The sequence below is a fragment of the Lottia gigantea genome (genome assembly GCF_000327385.1).
Source record: "Lottia gigantea unplaced genomic scaffold LOTGIsca_39, whole genome shotgun sequence".
Classification (NCBI taxonomy): Eukaryota; Metazoa; Mollusca; class Gastropoda; family Lottiidae; genus Lottia; species Lottia gigantea.
The window spans coordinates 723,580-742,564 of record NW_008709333.1 but is presented as its reverse complement, the minus strand read 5'-3'; the positions used below and the strand labels follow the sequence as shown (position 1 = coordinate 742,564).

Here is an 18,985-nt window from a genome sequence, read left to right as displayed (position 1 = left end):
AAAATTTTAACTTTCAAACTTGGTTAACAAGTTCACATATTCATCACTTGGACTTATCAGGTGCCATGACTAAAGAATAGAATCTCTATATACATGTAAGATATATATCCATTAAACTAAATAAAGTTATTATTGAAAAACGCTTCTAAGCGTGTCTCAGCAGAATAAGATGAACTCTAGGCAAAAAAATTCATCAAAGGTGATTCTAAATAAAACTTTATTATTAAACAAACAAAGAAATCAAAAATATTTAACAAAATTTTATCCACATTTGAGAGATTTGATGGCGGTAACCATGGGAGAAATGGCGGCTTGGATTTTGTCGTAATTATCCACCGAAAAAACATGCTGAGTATCAGTTGTTATAGGTGCACTACCATCTCTAGATTGACCTATTGGTTTAGTTACACTACTCTCTCTAGATTGATCTAGTGGTTTAGTTACACTACTCTCTCTCTAGATTGATCTAGTGGTTTAGTTACACTACTCTCTCTAAATTGATCTAGTGGTTCAGTTACACTACTCTCTCTAGATTGATCTAGTGGTTTAGTTACACTACTCTCTCTAGATTGATCTAGTGGTTCAGTTACACTACCCTCTCTAGATTGATCTAGTGGTTTAGTTACACTACTCTCTCTAGATTGATCTAGTGGTTTAGTTACACTACTCTCTCTAAATTGATCTAGTGGTTCAGTTACACTACTCTCTCTAGATTGATCTAGTGGTTTAGTTACACTACTCTCTCTAGATTGATCTAGTGGTTCAGTTACACTACTCTCTCTAGATTGATCTAGTGTTCCACTACCCTCTCTAGATTGATCTAGTGGTTTAGTTACAGTTGATATAGTTCCACTACCCTCTCTAGATTGATCTAGTGGTTTAAATACAGTTGTTAAAGGTTGTTCACATAATATTGATGGGGGGTATATTTAGATAAAGCTCCCTCAAAATAAACTCGTCTCTCTATAGATACTGCTCTATTTTCAATTGACATAGGTCCACAACCATCTCTAGATTGATCTAGTGGTTTAGTTACAGTTGTTATAGGTCCACTACTTTCTCTAGACTGATCTAGTGGTCTATTTTCAATTGATGTAAGTCCACTTCCCTCTCTATATTGGTCTAGTCGTCTATTTTCAAATGATGTAGGCCTACTACCCTTTCTAGATTGATCTAGAGGTTTAGTTACTGTAGATATAGGTCCACTACCTTTTCTAGATTGATCTAGTGGTTTAGTTACAGTAGATATATGTCCACTGCCCTTTCTATATTGATCTAGTGGTTTAGTTACAGTTGTTATAGGTCCACTACTTTCTCTAGACTGATCTAGTAGTCTATTTGCAATTGATGTAGGCCCACTTCCCTCTCTAGATTGATCTAGTGGTTTAGTTACAGTTGATGTAGGTCTACTACCCTCTCTAGATTGATCTAGTGGTTTAGTTACAGTTCTTATATGTCCACCACCCTCTCTAGATTGATCTAGTGGTTTAGTTACAGTTGATATAGTTCCAGTACCCTCTCTAGATTGATCTTGTGGTCTAGTTACAGTTGGTATAGTTCCACTACCATCTCTAGATTGATCTAGTGGTTTAGTTACAGTTGGTATAGTTCCACTACCCTCTCTAGATTGACCTAGTGGTTTAGTTACAGTAGATATAGGTCCACTACCCTCTCTAGATTTGTCTAGTGGTTCAGTTACAGTTTTTATAGTTCCACTACCCTCTCTAGATTGACCTAGTGGTTTAGTTACAGTTGATCCCAGAATATCACTAATATTACCTATACCACGCCCGTCTTTCCATGCCATATACGTCACTGGGGGAATATCAATCTTCGTGTTTTCACAGAGTTTCTGTAAATCTTGGAGTTTAATCAGTGAATATATAAGAGATAAAGAGTCCTCTGTTGTAGTAGGACAGGATGAATCTAATACAGTTTTGATATTTTCTCTTTGGTTCATAACTTTCTGTCGGATTTCTGTTAGTTTTGATTCATTCTGGTTAAAATTATCTCGAGTTTCATTTTGGTATTTTTCACAATTTGTTTTCAATTCACCAATAATTTTCTCAGTTTTTTCTTCGATTTTGGTACAGACATCATCACAAAAAGATTTAAGTTTTTTAGATGTTTCTACCAATATTGCATGGGTATTTTCCAAGTCTTTGATTTTGTCTTTCATAATATGTCCAGAATTTACAAGTTTTTGGACTATCATTTCTCTTGTAGAATCACATTCTAAATCTAATGTTTTATGATTGTTATGATCTTTTAAAATACATTTAGAACACAATCCTAAATTACAAGATAGACAATAATATTCTACCTCCTTCTTACTGTGATTTGGACAAGGATGTTTTGGTTTAAGACTGTTTGTTTGTTCCGTCGAGGTTTGTAAACCGACATTTGTAATAAAATGGTTGACGCCACCTCGTGGAATTTCAACAACCTGTTTACAATATGGACATGGAAATGTCTCCTCTCTGCAATCAGTATATCTTACCAAACACTCGAGACAAAACGAATGTCCACAAGGAACGATTTTTGGAGTCTTGAAACTTCCTAAACAAATGGAACATTCTAGATTAGGATATTTTGTTAAAGCAGTCGCCATAATAAATTCTTCAAAATCTTCCCTAGAAATATTGAAATATAGTTCTATATACCTTCCACAGACAAACAGAATGATTTCACTATGTTATGGTATATCATCTTTCACTAGAAATATTGAAATATAGTTTATATATACCTTCCACAGACAAACAGAATGATTTCACTATGTTATGGTATATTATCTTTCTCTAGAAATATTGAAATATAGTTCTATATACCTTCCACAGACAAACAAAATGATTTCACTATGTTATGGTATATTATCTTTCTCTAGAAATATTGAAATATAGTTCTATATACCTTCCACAGATAAACAGGATGATTTCACTATGTTATGGTATATTATCTTTCTCTAGAAATATTGAAATATAGTTCTATATACCTTCCACAGACAAACAGAATGATTTCACTATGTTATGGTATATTATCTTTCTCTAGAAATATTGAAATATAGTCATATATACCTTCCACAGACAAACAGAATGATTTCATTATGTTATGGTATATTATCTTTCTCTAGAAATATTGAAATATAGTTCTATATACCTTCCACAGACAAACAAAATGATTTCACTATGTTATGGTATATTATCTTTCTCTAGAAATATTGAAATATAGTTCTATATACCTTCCACAGACAAACAAAATGATTTCACTATGTTATGGTATATTATCTTTCTCTAGAAATATTGAAATATAGTTCTATATACCTTCCACATACAAACAGAATGATTTCACTATGTTATGGTATATTATCTTTCTCTAGAAATATTGAAATATAGTTCTATATACCTTCCACAGACAAACAGAATGATTCTACTATGTTATGGTATATTATCTTTCACTAGAAATATTGAAATATAGTTCTATATACCTTCCACAGACAAACAAAATGATTTCACTATGTTATGGTATATTATCTTTCTTTAGAAATATTGAAATATAGTTCTATATACCTTCCACAGACAAACAGAATGATTTCACTGTGTTATGGTATATTATCTTTCACTAGAAATATTGAAATATAGTTCTATATACCTTCCACAGACAAACAAAATGATTTCACTATGTTATGGTATATTATCTTTCTTTAGAAATATTGAAATATAGTTCTATATACCTTCCACAGACAAACAGAATGATTTCACTATGTTATGGTATATTATCTGTCTTTAGAAATATTGAAATATAGTTCTATATACCTTCCACAGACAAACAGAATGATTTCACTATGTTATGGTATATTATCTTTCACTAGAAATATTGAAATATAGTTCTATATACCTTCCACATACAAACAGAATGATTTCATTATGTTATGGTATATTATCTTTCTCTAGAAATATTGAAATATAGTTCTATATACCTTCCACAGATAAACAGAATGATTTCACTATGTTATGGTATATTATCTTTCTCTAGAAATATTGAAATATAGTTCTGTATACTTTCCACAGACAAAAAATTAAGATGGCTACCGGTAAGTAAAATATTTCAGGTGACGAGAGCGTGTATTGGATTATTATCTACCGGATTATTTACAAGATTAATAAACTCAAGACCAAAATATACTTTACCACTTACTAAACTAAACAAAAGATACATGCATATGGCAAGTTCGGCCCTAATCTACATTGCCCAAACGAAAAAGACGTGTGTACGAATTTGTCTAATATTTGCCCATTGAGGCAAATTGCATGATCCTTGAATACAAAAAATACATGTGCTCTGAGGGTAAAAAAATCACACAAAAATAATGCCACGACTGACACAGCAGCAACACGAGCAAATTATGGGAAAGCCACAATGCAAAAACTTTTCCCGTGTTACTGTAATAAACTTTATGCAACGTTACAGACAGACAGGGCAGATGACAGACAGGCCTAGAACGGAGAGAACCAGGGTGACCAAACCAAGTGATGACTTGTATGTTCGTACCTTGCTCTGTGGAATCTCTTTCTGACAGTGACATCATCAGCAAGTTGATCACAATGTCAAAGTGTCAAAGGAAGTGCAAAGGCGCATGGAGCATATAAAAGGGTTTTTCCTAGAAAATTTTCGAAAATGGAATTGATTTGGTTTTTGCTGACACATATTTTGGGCTAGAACATAACGAAATTTTTAAGAAATAGAATTTAGGTACAATTTGGGTTCATTTTTCTAGGGGGAGTAGGGGAGGGGGTGGCAAATGAATCTTTTTTATCCTAAATTGAGTTGACATTGATAAGGTCGTACAAGTATCTATCTCGATTTAGGGAAAATGAAACCGATAACATATTTATACAGAAACTGATATCTATAATCCAGATAAAATTTAATTGAAAGTTTATTTAAAGGGACAGGTTCGTCATTTTTTTACCAATCGTACCTTAGTCTCAGAAAAGGATTTTTTGGGCTTAGCTAAAAGTGTTAATAGATTCTGTGTCCAGAATTTTCTGAAAGTTAATATCACGACTCGTCTTTTCTGGACACTCGACCATATCAATGGAAATAAATTCCTAGTTTGGGGTAATTTTGAAGAAATCATGCTATTTTCGTTTAGTTCCATTACTTCTGAAGACTATTTACATATTTTCAAGACTCAAATTAACCCCCAAAATGGCGAGTCTGTTCCTTTTATGGCCAAGCATTTAAATTATAATTGAGTTTCCGTCAATGGACCGTAACCACACTCTTACTTCGAAATAACACACACGAGTTCGGTTATTGAAAAACGCTTCTAAGCGTGTGTCAGCAGAATAAGACGAGCCTTTGGCAAAAAATTCATCAAAGGTGATTCTAAATAAAACTTTATTATAAAACAAACAAAGAAATCAAAAATATTTAACAAAATTTTATCCACATTTGAGAGATTTGATGGCGGTAACCATGGGAGAAATGGCGGCTTGGAGTTTGTCGTAATTATCCACCGCAAAAACATGCTGAGGAAACATTTCGGTGTCACCGCGAATTCGTAACAATCTCTCTAAAATTCGTTTATTCACTTCCGTTCCGACTACGACCACGAATGTATCCATATGCTTAAAGCGAGCTCTCAAAACTTCTTTGCTGGAACTTGCCAAGTCGCCAATACTTGTATCAATGACCAAAACGCTCATAGCTTTACCAGGATTCTTTACAAACGGAAGTGACGCAGGTGACGCCATGCGCATGTTCCGTAACAAAGGGGCGTAATTCTTGCCTCTCCTCGTTCTGCCTTGTTTGATTGGACAGTTATTAATGATCTGGGCGGAGCGAACTTTAAAAAGTTCATCTTGAAGTTTATCATTAGCAAGTGTGAAAAACGACATGATCCGTTTAGTTATTCTGGTGCTAGCGCTACTGACATCCGCGCCATAGACAATATTTATAGAACAGGGTAGTCGACCTAAAAAACAGAAATATTGCAAGTAAGAGTAAGCAATAATCAAACGAGATTAATAATGTCATTTGAAAGGCCTTAAAGATGGGTTCCCTTATTTTCATTTATGAAAATGAAAATGCTAATAATTTTATGAAAAGAAAGTAGAGGTGTTCTTATGACTTGAAAAAATACCAGTTTGTCTCAAAAGTCTTAATTAATTCATAATTAGAAGAGAATTACCAGTAGAATTCCAATGAGTGACCGATCAAGAAAGGTCGGTCAAAAAGTCTTTTTTTGTTTATTCAGACTGTACAAACACATTTATGATTGGATAAAACTTTTAGTTATGTGCAATAAGAACATAATTCGCACCGTTATTGTAGCGATAAGCAACACAACGGCGTAACCAGTATACATAATATTATGAGTATGACGTCGCCATTTTTTCAATGGATGACGTAATTTGCGTTATGAACCTCGCTTTCGGTGTCTCAATAAACGAGACGCGAATAAGATCTATGGTGGTTTACAATGGTCTGAATGCATATAAAATGTGTTACCTCCCTTCCATGATTAAAACTGAAGGAAATATGGAGGATAATAAAATTAAGACAGTACCTTGAAAGAATGTATCTGTATCGAGAATATCTTGTTGAACTATTGTCTCTATATACACAACTACAAAATATACATTTTCAGAATAAATGCTTTGAAAATATTTAAACAACATAAATGTACAAAGAATTTACATTATCACTTACAGTTTTAGGGAATCCCGGTGAATCTATGTTTAACCTAAGTTTGACCAAGAACCAGATGGTAGAAAAGATCTTCGAGAAGCTAAGTTGTTATCCATGTGAAATTATAGCCAACAAGTTTGTCGATGGATCATCTGGTCGGCATGATCCTTGAGAAGGCAAGTTGCTGTCTTTGTAAAATTATTGCAAAAAGGTTTGGCCACGACCCAGCAAATTGACTGGCAGGCGGGATCTTCTTTCCTTATGAAACTAAGTTGTCATCCTGGCAAGATGTGTTTGGACAAACATCATCTGGTGGACAGGATCCTAGAGAAATTAAGTTGTTATCCTTGTTTTCTCTTCAAAGTCAACGGAGAAGTAAATGGTGCCAAACTGGATTCCACTACAATCGGCCACTCACCTTCACAAGTTTTGAGAGCGAGTGTTTTCTTGACGGATTCCAAGGCGTCGAAATCAGACACATGGAAGGCGTGGATTTCGTCGGGATTTGTGGCGATGTCATTAAGCTCCTGTTCATCTACTGCCGGTCCTATCCCGACCACAAACACCGTCACCCCATCGAGATGGAGCTCCTTAGCTTCTCTAGCTGTCTTATCAGGATAGTTAGAAAGCCCGTCTGTAAGGATGATGGCGATTCGAGGCACCCCCTGTCGTTTGTTGTCTTTGGTGAAAACCTTTTGACGTAGATAAGACAAAGCTTCAGCTGTGTTGGTTCGCCCACCTCGATAGCTGTAGAGAGACAATATACCCAATAATTGTAGGAGTAAGAGACGGGGTGGGACCGCAGTGGTTCACTGCTTTGATTAATTTTGAATTAAATACAGTTGAACGTTTCATTTCTATGGTTTAGATGCACAACGCCTTGTAGTATGTAAAAAGGAAAGGTTTGATAGTGTCATTGGCTCATTCTTTTAATGCCTGTAGCCTGTAGCAAACTAAGCCTTTACTTATTGCACCATCTTTACAATTTCGTGCTCTTTTCCATATCAAGCCTTAGGAAGTGCATAATGTGGCAGACGGGGAGGGACGCGTTAGAAACTTAAAAAAAAAACATTTTTGGGACCTATGCTGGGGTGCGATATATGACCTATATATAGGTCAGAATCCTTAGTAAATCTCTCAAATTACTTTGATGCAATTAAACCGCTCCCCGTATCAGGGTAATCTGCATACATTAACGACGCTTTACTGTGTTCTGATTCTTAGAATATGTGTTACCTCCCTTTTAAGGTTTATAAAACAACGAAAGAAGATAATTACCAGACATTAATCTTCAATTTAGTAGCTTACCTTATATTACCAATACGATCCACGATATGTCCCTTACTGTTATAATCATCTAGACTGAACTGGGGGTAAACGGTGGTACTGAACAGGGCCACACCCACTTTAGTCCTCTCTCGTCCAATATCGAATATCTTGACCACATCTTGGGTAAATTTCAGCTGTTTATCAAAATCTGTTAGTTCAATACTAGATGAGGTGTCCAATAGAAACATAATATCAGCTGAATAGCCGCCACATTCTGAAAATAAAGGTGCTTGTGCTTGTTATATAATATGATACTTTCGACGCGTGTTTTGGATGCAAAATTCTCATCAGGACAGCTTATTAAGGAAATGAAGATCAATTCTACCGACACGTTTTCGGTACAAAATCGTGGCTTCTTAGATATGCGACGGCTACTTTTCGAAAATTCCGTAAAATAAACAGTCAGCAAATATTTGGGACCTCTATGCCTAAAAATGCCGCTGTCTGTAATTGTTTCTGGACATAATGTGAGAAAGGTTCTCATTTCATCTTTTTTTTACCTGTTGAAAAGAAGTCCTAGTGTAAATGTAATAGATGTTTTAAAAGACTACGTTATGAATTTTTTTTTTAGATTCTTACCTGTCGACGTCTGTCCGTTTATCTGAAAATATATTCAAAGAGTTAATAAAATACAAAGATTTCAATCCCGGCATAGGTCGGGATAATACCTTTGGATTTTTCAACCCGGTTTCCCCCTGTCAGTTATGCAGGTAAGAGAGGCGGACATTGAAAATGCGTCTAGTTGTTCGGATGGGAAAATAAACCGAGGCACCGTATGCGACAGGCTGTGTACGTTAAAGATCCCTTGACAGTTGGAAATCGAAAAAGAGCAGACTAATGCCGTTGTCCTGGCAAAATTTCCCTCATTGCACCCTGCATGGCGTTTCCCCTGTTCATTAGCCCACAAGGTGCAGAAAAGTAGGACGTAAAACTCCAATTCATTTCATTTCATTTCTCAGATGTTTCAGATACACAATCTTCACCAGGACAGCTAGTTGTGGAAATGTGATTTACCTAATCGATTTAGAACTTTTTGTGTATGAGTATAGCAAGCATAGTAATCAAACTCGTCGAGCTCACTTATATCTGTTCAATGTTCACTGGTATTTCTATGTTTAACGGATAGATTTAAAAAACAAACACTATACCAGATCATGACGTCATTATTGCTAATGTCATTCGATTTTAATTCAAAAAAATTAACTCACCACTGTTAAAGAAAGTAGAAAGCAGACAATGCTGAAAATGGTACCACTATCTGAAGCCGACATGTTGAAGAGTGACGTGGGTTCCAGTACATGTCAACTACAATGTAAACTAAAATGATATTAACAGTAGATTACTCAGCATCCAATTAAAAAATTTGTAGTTGACATTTTACTCTTTCCATTTAAACAGTGGGATATTAAAGGTATAATTACTATTATTATTATTCCACACCGATAATCTGGCACTTATGGTCGTGTTTGAAACCACGCCCACTTATCAATAATTAAATGGTACCGTGTTCACTTTATCCAAAAAGCTGAGGCGATATTTTTAACCAATCATTGCGACCGTTTTCGTTTTGGTTGCCCATAATCAATATTTACGAGTTTTGTGCTTGTGATTATATTTACAAAACATACAGTGTGTAGACGTTTCTTGATTGGCCGGTTTGAAAATCAAGTGACATCATACTATCAGAGGCAACATACTATTATGAATTTGCTAATCTAATCAAACAATGTGTTAATACATATCTTTTTTTACCGATTTCTCGTTTTCGCCTTATCCAGGGTTCAATACATAGGACGATAATACCTTCGGATTTTTCAACCCGGTTTTCCCCTGTCAGTGATGCAGATAAGAGGGGCTGATATGGAAAAAGTGTCTCGTCGTTCAGATGGGACAATAAACCAAGGCCCCGTGTGCATCAGGCTGTGCACGTTAAAGATTCCTCGACAGTTGGAAATCGAAAAAGAGCAGGCTTTCCTGGCAAAATTTCCCTCATTGCACTCTGCATGGAGTTGCTCGTCTTCAATAGCCCACATGGTGCAGTAGGACGTAAAACTCCATTCATTTCATTTCGTTTTCGCTTTACGGGTCGTTTGGAACTTCGTAATCTATGTTAGTAATTATTCCAATAGATGTCGTTATAACCCATCTAAAGAGGGATTGCTCGAGTTAGAGATGTTTTATCAAACCATCTCTCATCATCATCATGATGTAATTATGATTAAATGTTAATTAGACAATTACTCGACATTTTACTGCTAATTTATGATAATTAATGAAAGAATAATTGGGATTTATTGTCGCCTGTTTGATGACGAAGCCTGATAAAGACTAATATCTACATAACTAACAGTTTCTGACATTCTCTAAGTTTAATATGCACCGATTAATATCATGTATTGTTAGTGTGACCCTTCCTTAAAGGCATATACTCGTCTAAGAATGAGTATTACCAGTCAATTTAAAGTAACTGTAAAGAGGTTTTCTAAATGTCTGCCAGTTGATTTATAAACTAAATTCCAGCTATTTTTAAAATGATAATGAAGGAAATATATTCCAACCTATTGATATTTTAATATTCCAGGACAGTTCTTAATAATAGATTCAGGATTAAAATTTCCAACCTCCATCATTGCTTCCTGAGAAGTGTGAATGTCATTCTCTTGGATCTTTGAATGAGCCAGTTGGAATCGTCACACAGAATGGAATTTGTTGACGTCATGTCATCTCATAATATGATGACGTTACTTGAAGTAGAAATATGATAAAGTCACTTAAAGTAGGATTTTGATGACGTCACTTAAAGGAATTTCATGACGTCACCTAAAGTAGGAATTTGATGACGTCACGCTGTGTGGAATTTCTTGACGTCACGTGGCGTGGAACTAACATCACATAGTGTGGGATATCAGAACGTCATAGAGTTGACGTCAGATCGCTTTGAAGTGAGAGAAGTTGTTTTGGATATGGTATATAAAGTGGCGAGGTTCATGAATCTGTACAGAATTAAGTGAAACTCAATTTCAATAAGTTAAACACAACAGGTAAGATAATGTCAATTTGTAACGGACAGCATTATTACCGTTACACAATATGTCCAGTCGTAAATCTATGATGATTTTGACAATATTTGACAGTGTTAACACGTCATAGACATAGCCTAGGGCAATGGCGGGTCAGAGTTCATGCTTGATTATGAATCGCACCGATGTAGCCAATGGTTCTGTAACTTGAATGCAATATTCTCCGATATTTAGACAATTCCGAAAAAAATAAAATGACGTAACATCAGAATAAAAAAGCTCCTTGTGGTCGGATTTTGTTTTTAAGAAGCCAAATTGGCAGCTAAATATGAGTAAAAGAGGTCATATCTAGCAAATATCATTCCATAATACGTATACCCTCTACAACCTCTATGTTGGCTTAATGTGCATGATGTGCTACACGGCCCTCTGACAATAGAAAAAAAGAGGAGTGGGATCTAGACGTGTACTGGATAATATTTTGAATAATATCAAGGTCTAAACATCGTTGGCTCAAACTCCCTAAATAAGATAGTTTCCTTTTGACTGAAAGTGTCCTCTTGTTTGTTCGGAATAATATATTATTATGAAACGTGATCGTCATAATTAGAGTCATGTACATTGTATCCGTTGTAATACAACCTAGCACCATGTAAACATTGTTGTAAAATGTAGTACAATGAAATACAATGTTGTAGTCAATATTACAACGACAGGTATATAAAGACAATATATATCAAGATGTAACAATCGAAGATGATGTAATTCGGATCATTAGTTATTGATGAGGCGACGATGATCGATGACAAACTGACCAATATGACGTATTACTATTGATGAAAAATCGAACTATAGATCCCAAACAGATTTCAAGAATCATAATTACTTTAAACAACAGACTGACAAACCGTGTGCACTCTACAAAACTAGAAATTTCAACACTAGGACTATTTTTTTATAAGCAACAAGATTTAAATAATATATGAGGTAAGAACTCACTGTTGGTTTTAAAAAATGAAAAAAAAAATGCAATCTCTATTTCCTACTTTAACTGCAGGTACAAATCATAATGACTGGAAAAATTAGGTTGTTTAAAGGTCTTTCGTTTGATACGACATTCGGTTGTTAAAGACGTTTTGTTTGATACAACATTCGGTTGTTAACGGTTTTTTTTTATTCAGCGTTCGGTTTAAATCCAAAATGTAAGTGATTAAGTCCCGATTGAGTCCAAGAAGACGAATTGTATCGATGGTTCAAGCTGTATACTCCTACGATTGTCTGTCTACAGATTGTGTTTTTATATTTGTAGAAGACAGTGATGAAAATAGGAAGATGTCGCTTACTGTTAATAAATACTATAATGTTAGTTGGTATCCTGGATTCTGTTCTAGCTCAGAGGCGTAATGGTAAGTACAAGACTTCTTCCTTATTGGATGGTTTGGTGGTTGTTGGGAGACGACAGGTTAACGTTCACTTCCAGGGGAGGCTGATATCGGAAACATGGTTGTTGTTGGTAGACGACAGGCTAACGTTCGCTTCCAGGGGAGGCTGATATCGGAAACTAGGTAGTAGATGGAAGATGACAGGTTAGCGTTCGCTTCCAACGGATGCTGATATCGCAAACTAGGTAGTTGTTGGTAGACGACGGGTTAACGTTCGCTTCCAGTGCGTGCCGATATCCCAAACTAGGTAGTTGTTGGTAGACGACGGGTTAACGTTCGCATCCAGCGGGTGCTGATATCCCAAAATAGGTAGTTGTTGGTAGATGACAGGTTAACGTTCGCTTCCAGTGGGTGCTAATATCGCAAACTGGGTAGTTGTTGGTAGGCGACGGAATAACGTACGCATCCAGCGGATGCTGATATTGGAGACTTGGTAGTTGTTGGTAGATGACAAGTTCATGTTCGCTTCCAGCTAGCTGATATCACAGACTAGGTAGTTGTTAGTAGATGACAAGTTAACGTCCGCTTCCAGCTAGCTGATATCACAGACTAGGTAGTTGTTAGTAGATGACAAGTTAACGTTCGCTTCCAGTGGGTGCTGATATTGCAAACTAGGTAGTTGTTGGTATACGACGGGTTAACGTTCGCATCCAGGGATGCTGATATCGAAGTAGTTGTTGATAATCCTTCTTAAAGGGATTGTAATGGTATGGGTTTAAGGTTTTAGGGTTTTTAGGGTTCTTTTATTTTTTATCTGTATCGGGGTAGTTAATGGCCTTTATTTTATCTGTGGTTCCTGTAATTATATGAATGTTTATCCTTAATACTCTTACTATCGCTTAACTGATATAATTTTCTGAAGGCCTTTGCGATAGTGACGTCATGAAACTTTAATTTTTGTGGAATTGAAAGACGCTGGAGACATCTGACTGAAAATTGGAATGGTGCACTTCGAAGCTATTTTTAACATGCTATAGCTTTGCTCGACTATAAGAATGGTTAATCTCGACAGCAGTGTAGTTCTTTAAATGTATTTATCTCCCCTTAACTTTGTAAAAACATCGAAGATTGATTGATTTAGGGCAAGATTATAAATGTCAGAAATAATTGGCTAGAACCAGAAACTACATGATGCAAAATAAAATCTGACTGAATTGTCGATCTTTTTCCACGGTTCACTAAAAATTTAATTGTTTTTTTTATGTCTTTGAAACTAAGCGTTTATGATGTCACTATCGCAACGGGCATTATATGATATGATAGATCCGTCATAATAGTATAATAGGCTTAGTATTAGTGAAATTGCAACAACAAAAAGTGAAGAAAACCTCTTTACAACCCCTTTAATTCGAACTCACGTATCCATAAAGTATCTATCACTCTGACGTTATAAATTATAGGCTTGTATAACGTCACGATCAACAAAAGATAAATTTATGACGTTATGCAAACTTTGACAAGCGCCTGTCAATTCCGTCAACCAAATTGACAGGTGTCAATCAAAACACAATTGATACCCCACTATTGATTGTACTACAATACTAAAAGTATAGAGACCATGGTAAAGAGTCGTCGAGATTTGAAATTTCGTGTTAAATAATTCTCTTTTAACAATATTTCTCTCTGAATACCTAAGATACCTTATAACGAAATAAACAAAAATTCGACAACGTGTGAGCTACAATTCTTTTTTATCAAAATGTGTCCCAAGTCACGGATTTTCCAGTAGTTCCGACTGTGCATAACGACTATGATATAAAAATATATTAAAGAATAAAGACTGTAAATTACACTGCCTTATTAACCTTTTATTTCAATGGACCATTTCTTCTTATTCTAGTTCCTCAAAATTTCAACAATAACAACCTTTTCCGCCAAAATAACAACAATCAGCGATGGCGGCCTGGCAACAGACGACAAAACAACATGGCTCTGAATCAATTACGAAATCAACGTCGAAATGGACTACTGAATACTCGATTGAGGCAGCCGAATTCAGCTCCCGCCATGAACGTTCTGGGAGGCACCGAGCAGCAGGCGTTAAATACCATGAGCCCGTTACAGAACAGTGGACAGAACTTGGTTACCAACAGATTCTCTGGCCAGCAAAGTAATTTAAATGTCCTCAGAAATCGAGGATTGAATCAATTAAGAAACACCAACCAACGAGCTGGAACTTTGAACAACAACCTGCGACCAATGCAGAGAAATTCTCTAAACCGTAACCTAAATCTCCGTACCACTTCGTTACCCAACCTGGCACAGAACGACTTGCTGCAACGAAATTCGCTTCTTTTGGGCCAAAATCGAAATTTGAATAGATTGAACACTCAAAACAGAGCTCCACAAACACAAAATATGAACAATCTAAGGAAAATTGGCAACAATGTTATGAACCGACAGCAAAATCTCAGAAATATGAACCAACAAACAAACCTCAATGGTATGAACCAACATCAAAACCTCAATGGTATGAACCAACAGCAAAACCTCAATGGTATGAACCAACAGCAAAACTTCAATGAGATAACTCAGAAGCAGCAAGTCCTCAATGGAATAAACCAACAGCAAAACCTCAATGGTATGAACCAACAGCAAAACCTCAATGGTATGAATCAACAGCAAAACCTCAATGGTATGAACCAACAGCAAAACCTCAATGCGATAGATCAGCAGCAGCAAGGCCTCAATGGAATGAACCAACAGCAGCAAGGCTTCATTGGTATGAACAAACAACAGCAAAACCTCAATGGTATGAACCAACAGCAGGGCTTCAATGGGATAAATCAGCAGCAACAAGACTTCAATGGGATGAACCAACAACAAGAACCCAATGGTATTAATCAACAGCAAGGCCTCAGTGGTATGAACCAACAGCAAAACCTCAGTGAAACGAAACAACAGCAGCAAGGTCTGAATGGTATCAACCAAAAACAGCAAGGTCTCAATGGTAGTTACCAACAGCAGCAAAGTCTCAATGGCATTAACCAACAACAGCAAGGCCTCAATGCTGTGAAGCGACAACAAGGCCCCGATGGTATAAATCGACAACAGCAAAGCCTCGGTGGTATGAACACACAACAGCAAGGCCTCAATGGTATGAAGCGGCAACAGGAAGGCTTCAATGCTATGAACAGACAACAGCAAAATCTTAATGGTATGAATCAACAGCAAGGTTTTATGAACCAACAGCAAGATCTTATGAACCAACAGCAAGACCTTATTAATATGAACCGACAACAAGATATCAATGGCATTAATCAACAACAAGGCCTCAATGCTATTAACCAACAACAAGACCCCACTGGTGTGAATCAACAGCAAGGCCTCAATGATATGAACAAACAACAGCAAGGCCTCGATGATATGAACAAACAACAGCAAGGCCTCAATGGTATGAATCAACAGCAGCAAGGACCCACTGGTATAAACCTACACCAGCAAAACCTCAATAATATGAACTCACAGCAGGGCCTCACTGGTATGAACCAACGACAAGGCCTCAGTGGTATGAACCAAAAGCAAGCCCTAAAGGGTATGAACCAACGACAAGGCCTCAGTGGTATGAACCGACAACAGCAAGACCTCAGGGGTATGAACCAACAGCAAGACCTCGGTGGTATGAACCAACAGCAGGGCCTCAAGGGTATGGACCAACAGCAAGACCTCAATGGATTGAACCGTCAACAAGTCTTCAATGACATGAATCAACAGCAGATCTTCAAGGATATGAACCAACAGCAAGACCCCAAGAGTATGAGCCAACATCAAGGTCTCAATGGCATGAACCAACAACAGCAAGGCCTCGGTGGTATGAACCAACAGCACGGCCTCAATAGTATGAACCAACAGCGAGACATCAATGGTATGAGCCAACAGCAAGATCCGAATGTAATGAACCAATCGCAAAATACCAATATAACGAATCAACAACAAAACCTCAATGGCATGAACCAGCAGCGGGACGATCTCAGCGGTATGATCCAACAACAAGACCCTAATGGTATGAACCAACAGGAAAACCTCAATGTTATGAACCAACGGAAGCAAAATCTAAATGATATGAACCAACAACAGCAAGTCACAACTGGTACGAGCCAACAACAGCAAAACCTCATTGGTATGAACGAACAGCAGCAAGGTATTAATGGTATGAACCAAGAACAGCAAGGTTTCAATGGCATTAACCAACTGCAAAACCTCAATGGTATGAACCAACCACAACAAGAGCTCAATGGTATAAACCGACAACAGCAAGTGCTCAATGGTATAAACCGACAACAGCAAGCCTTGAATGGTATGAACCAACGGAAAGGTCTCGATGGTATTAACCAACAGCAAAATCTCAATAATATGAAGTCACAGCAAGGTCTTATTGGTATGAAACAACAACAACAAGATATCAATGGTATGAACCAACAACAGCAAAACCTTATCGGAATGAACCAACGGCAGAACGAATTCAATGGTTTGAACCAACAGCAAGACCTACAAGTTATGAACCAAGAGCCAAAACAAGGCAATAGAATGGTACAACAGAGAAGTCAAAGGCAGAACCAAAGGGAGAGAATTGCTGAAATGGCTGTGGAACAAAGAGGCTTAAATCAACAGATGGAACAATTTAGCAATAACAGAGGCCAAAACAACGATCCTAACACTTTCCAAGATCCCCAAATGGCAAGCGATACAGTACAAGAATTTCCAATAGGTCCTTCCAGATATCCCTTGGATACAAGCGTTGTGAACAACTCACAACTCACTCAGAATAAGAATCTTCAAAAACCTTCTGATACTCAACTGTCTGGATCGGCAACTGGAAATCTGCTGGACGTGCGATTTGAGAACGGAGGAACGAAAGATAAGCCCATTTCGTTATCCAACAACCCATCCAGGACACCCGAGAACGTTCAAGTAAACATTGGAAACAGAGCACCACCAGTCAATCGACTAGACAATGCATTCGACTCGGCAAATTCTCAAGTCAAAGATTCTATATCATTCCCATCATCTAGAGATGCGGTTGGATCTCAAATTCCAAATCTACCAGAAAAGACGAGTCTGGCCAGAGAAGCAGTCAGCACGCTAACGCTTGACCAATCCGCCAATGGTGCTGGTCTGAAAAATGTTGTTGAATCCCTTCAACCAGCAGGACCTAGAGACAATACCACACTGGAAAGCAAAGCATCAGTTCAGGAAACAAAAACAGCGCCCATTGAGATTATGGTGATTGATCCAAACCAAATTAATAGACTCTCAAATAGAGCTGATCCTAATGGAAGGTATCGGGAGATGTATATGCCGGTACAAAACGGTCCACGAGAGCTCCAACCTTTCGTGCATAATCCATATTACCAAGGACCAGCTATGACAGAATATGACATGATGAGTAGATTCGAGTTTTTCCATCCAGGAGGTGGTAATACATCACCAAATTTAACTTCAAAGGATGCTAAAGCAACAAAGAAGCGCGTTGCTGAAGCTCAAGGTTCACAACCCGCCCGAGATAGCTTTCAGAGAGGTCCTTTGGCCACTTCAGCACCAGAATTAACCTCGCTTCCTGTAGATACACCCAAGCTTCGCAGTCCAGAAAGACCGAGTTTTGACCCTCGCAGCGCAGAGGCCAGGTCACAAAATGGCTATATAGAAATTACAAGCAAAGCTGATTTACGTCCATCTTCAAAAATCAACACACAAGATTTGCCTGGGAAGCCACAGCGAAAGGTTTTCATCAAATCTGGAAAACAGGAGAAACGACCACAGCTCCAAACCGTTAATATTGATGCTAGACCAAAAATAACTGATGCAAGGAACCCAATTGATGTCCTACATCAGACCGAAAGACAAAGGCCTGTTGGGGAACCTATGATAGACTCCAGAGGTATCCAAGAACACTATCAATCCCAATGGAGACATACACAAACATCACCTAAACAGAAGGACCTTGCTCAAGCGGATCCAAAAATAGCATCTGCAAAGTCTAATCCAGATCTCCAAGCGGCCACTGACAGATTACAAAATACTCCAGTTGAATCACAGTCTCCACAAACTTTTCAAGAGACTCAACGAGAAAGGTTGAACTTCCCAGGGACACAAGAACGGCATCGCTACCAAGAGCTCAAAAAAGAGAGTCCCAAAGATCTTGCTTGATTCAGCAATGAAGAAAAATCCTTCAGCTCCAAAGTCACCGGCGCCAGTTTATCCTGAGAGACCACGTCAGCAATGGGAACGTTACGACCCCCCAACACGAAATGCCGGAACAGCTTCTGCAACAGGAAACAAACCCTCAAGCAGAGGTATACATTCTACCGCAGTCCCATACGAAATATTCATTGCTACGACACCCCGACCAACTGCACAAGCCTTTCATCAACCGATAATTCCCGATATAAGCGTCAACAAAGACCTTTCCAACCCGTCTACAATTTTAGACCCAAAACTTCCTGGTTATACGGAAGGGGGATATACTGATGCATTCGGTCATTTCTATCCCTTTCAAACAAA

General features: G+C 37.4%; 3 protein-coding genes across 3 annotated transcripts; all 3 read right to left on the bottom strand.

Annotated features, from left to right (window-relative positions):
• Nucleotides 1-2,422: 2,422 nt before the first annotated feature.
• LOTGIDRAFT_122176 (hypothetical protein) lies at nt 2,423-2,611 on the bottom strand (the record flags this gene model as incomplete). Its single annotated transcript, XM_009059415.1, has 1 exon — nt 2,423-2,611. A coding segment is annotated over one exon (189 nt), but the record flags the coding sequence as incomplete, so codon positions are not given.
• Nucleotides 2,612-7,034: 4,423 nt separating this feature from the next.
• LOTGIDRAFT_121960 (hypothetical protein) lies at nt 7,035-8,234 on the bottom strand (the record flags this gene model as incomplete). Its single annotated transcript, XM_009059414.1, has 2 exons — nt 7,035-7,440; nt 8,002-8,234. Coding segments are annotated over 2 exons (639 nt in total), but the record flags the coding sequence as incomplete, so codon positions are not given.
• Nucleotides 8,235-15,153: 6,919 nt separating this feature from the next.
• Nucleotides 15,154-15,630, bottom strand: LOTGIDRAFT_122132 (hypothetical protein; the record flags this gene model as incomplete). The annotated part of the gene is made up of 2 exons (XM_009059413.1): nt 15,154-15,229; nt 15,443-15,630. Coding segments are annotated over 2 exons (264 nt in total), but the record flags the coding sequence as incomplete, so codon positions are not given.
• Between the last annotated feature and the right edge of the window lie 3,355 nt (nt 15,631-18,985).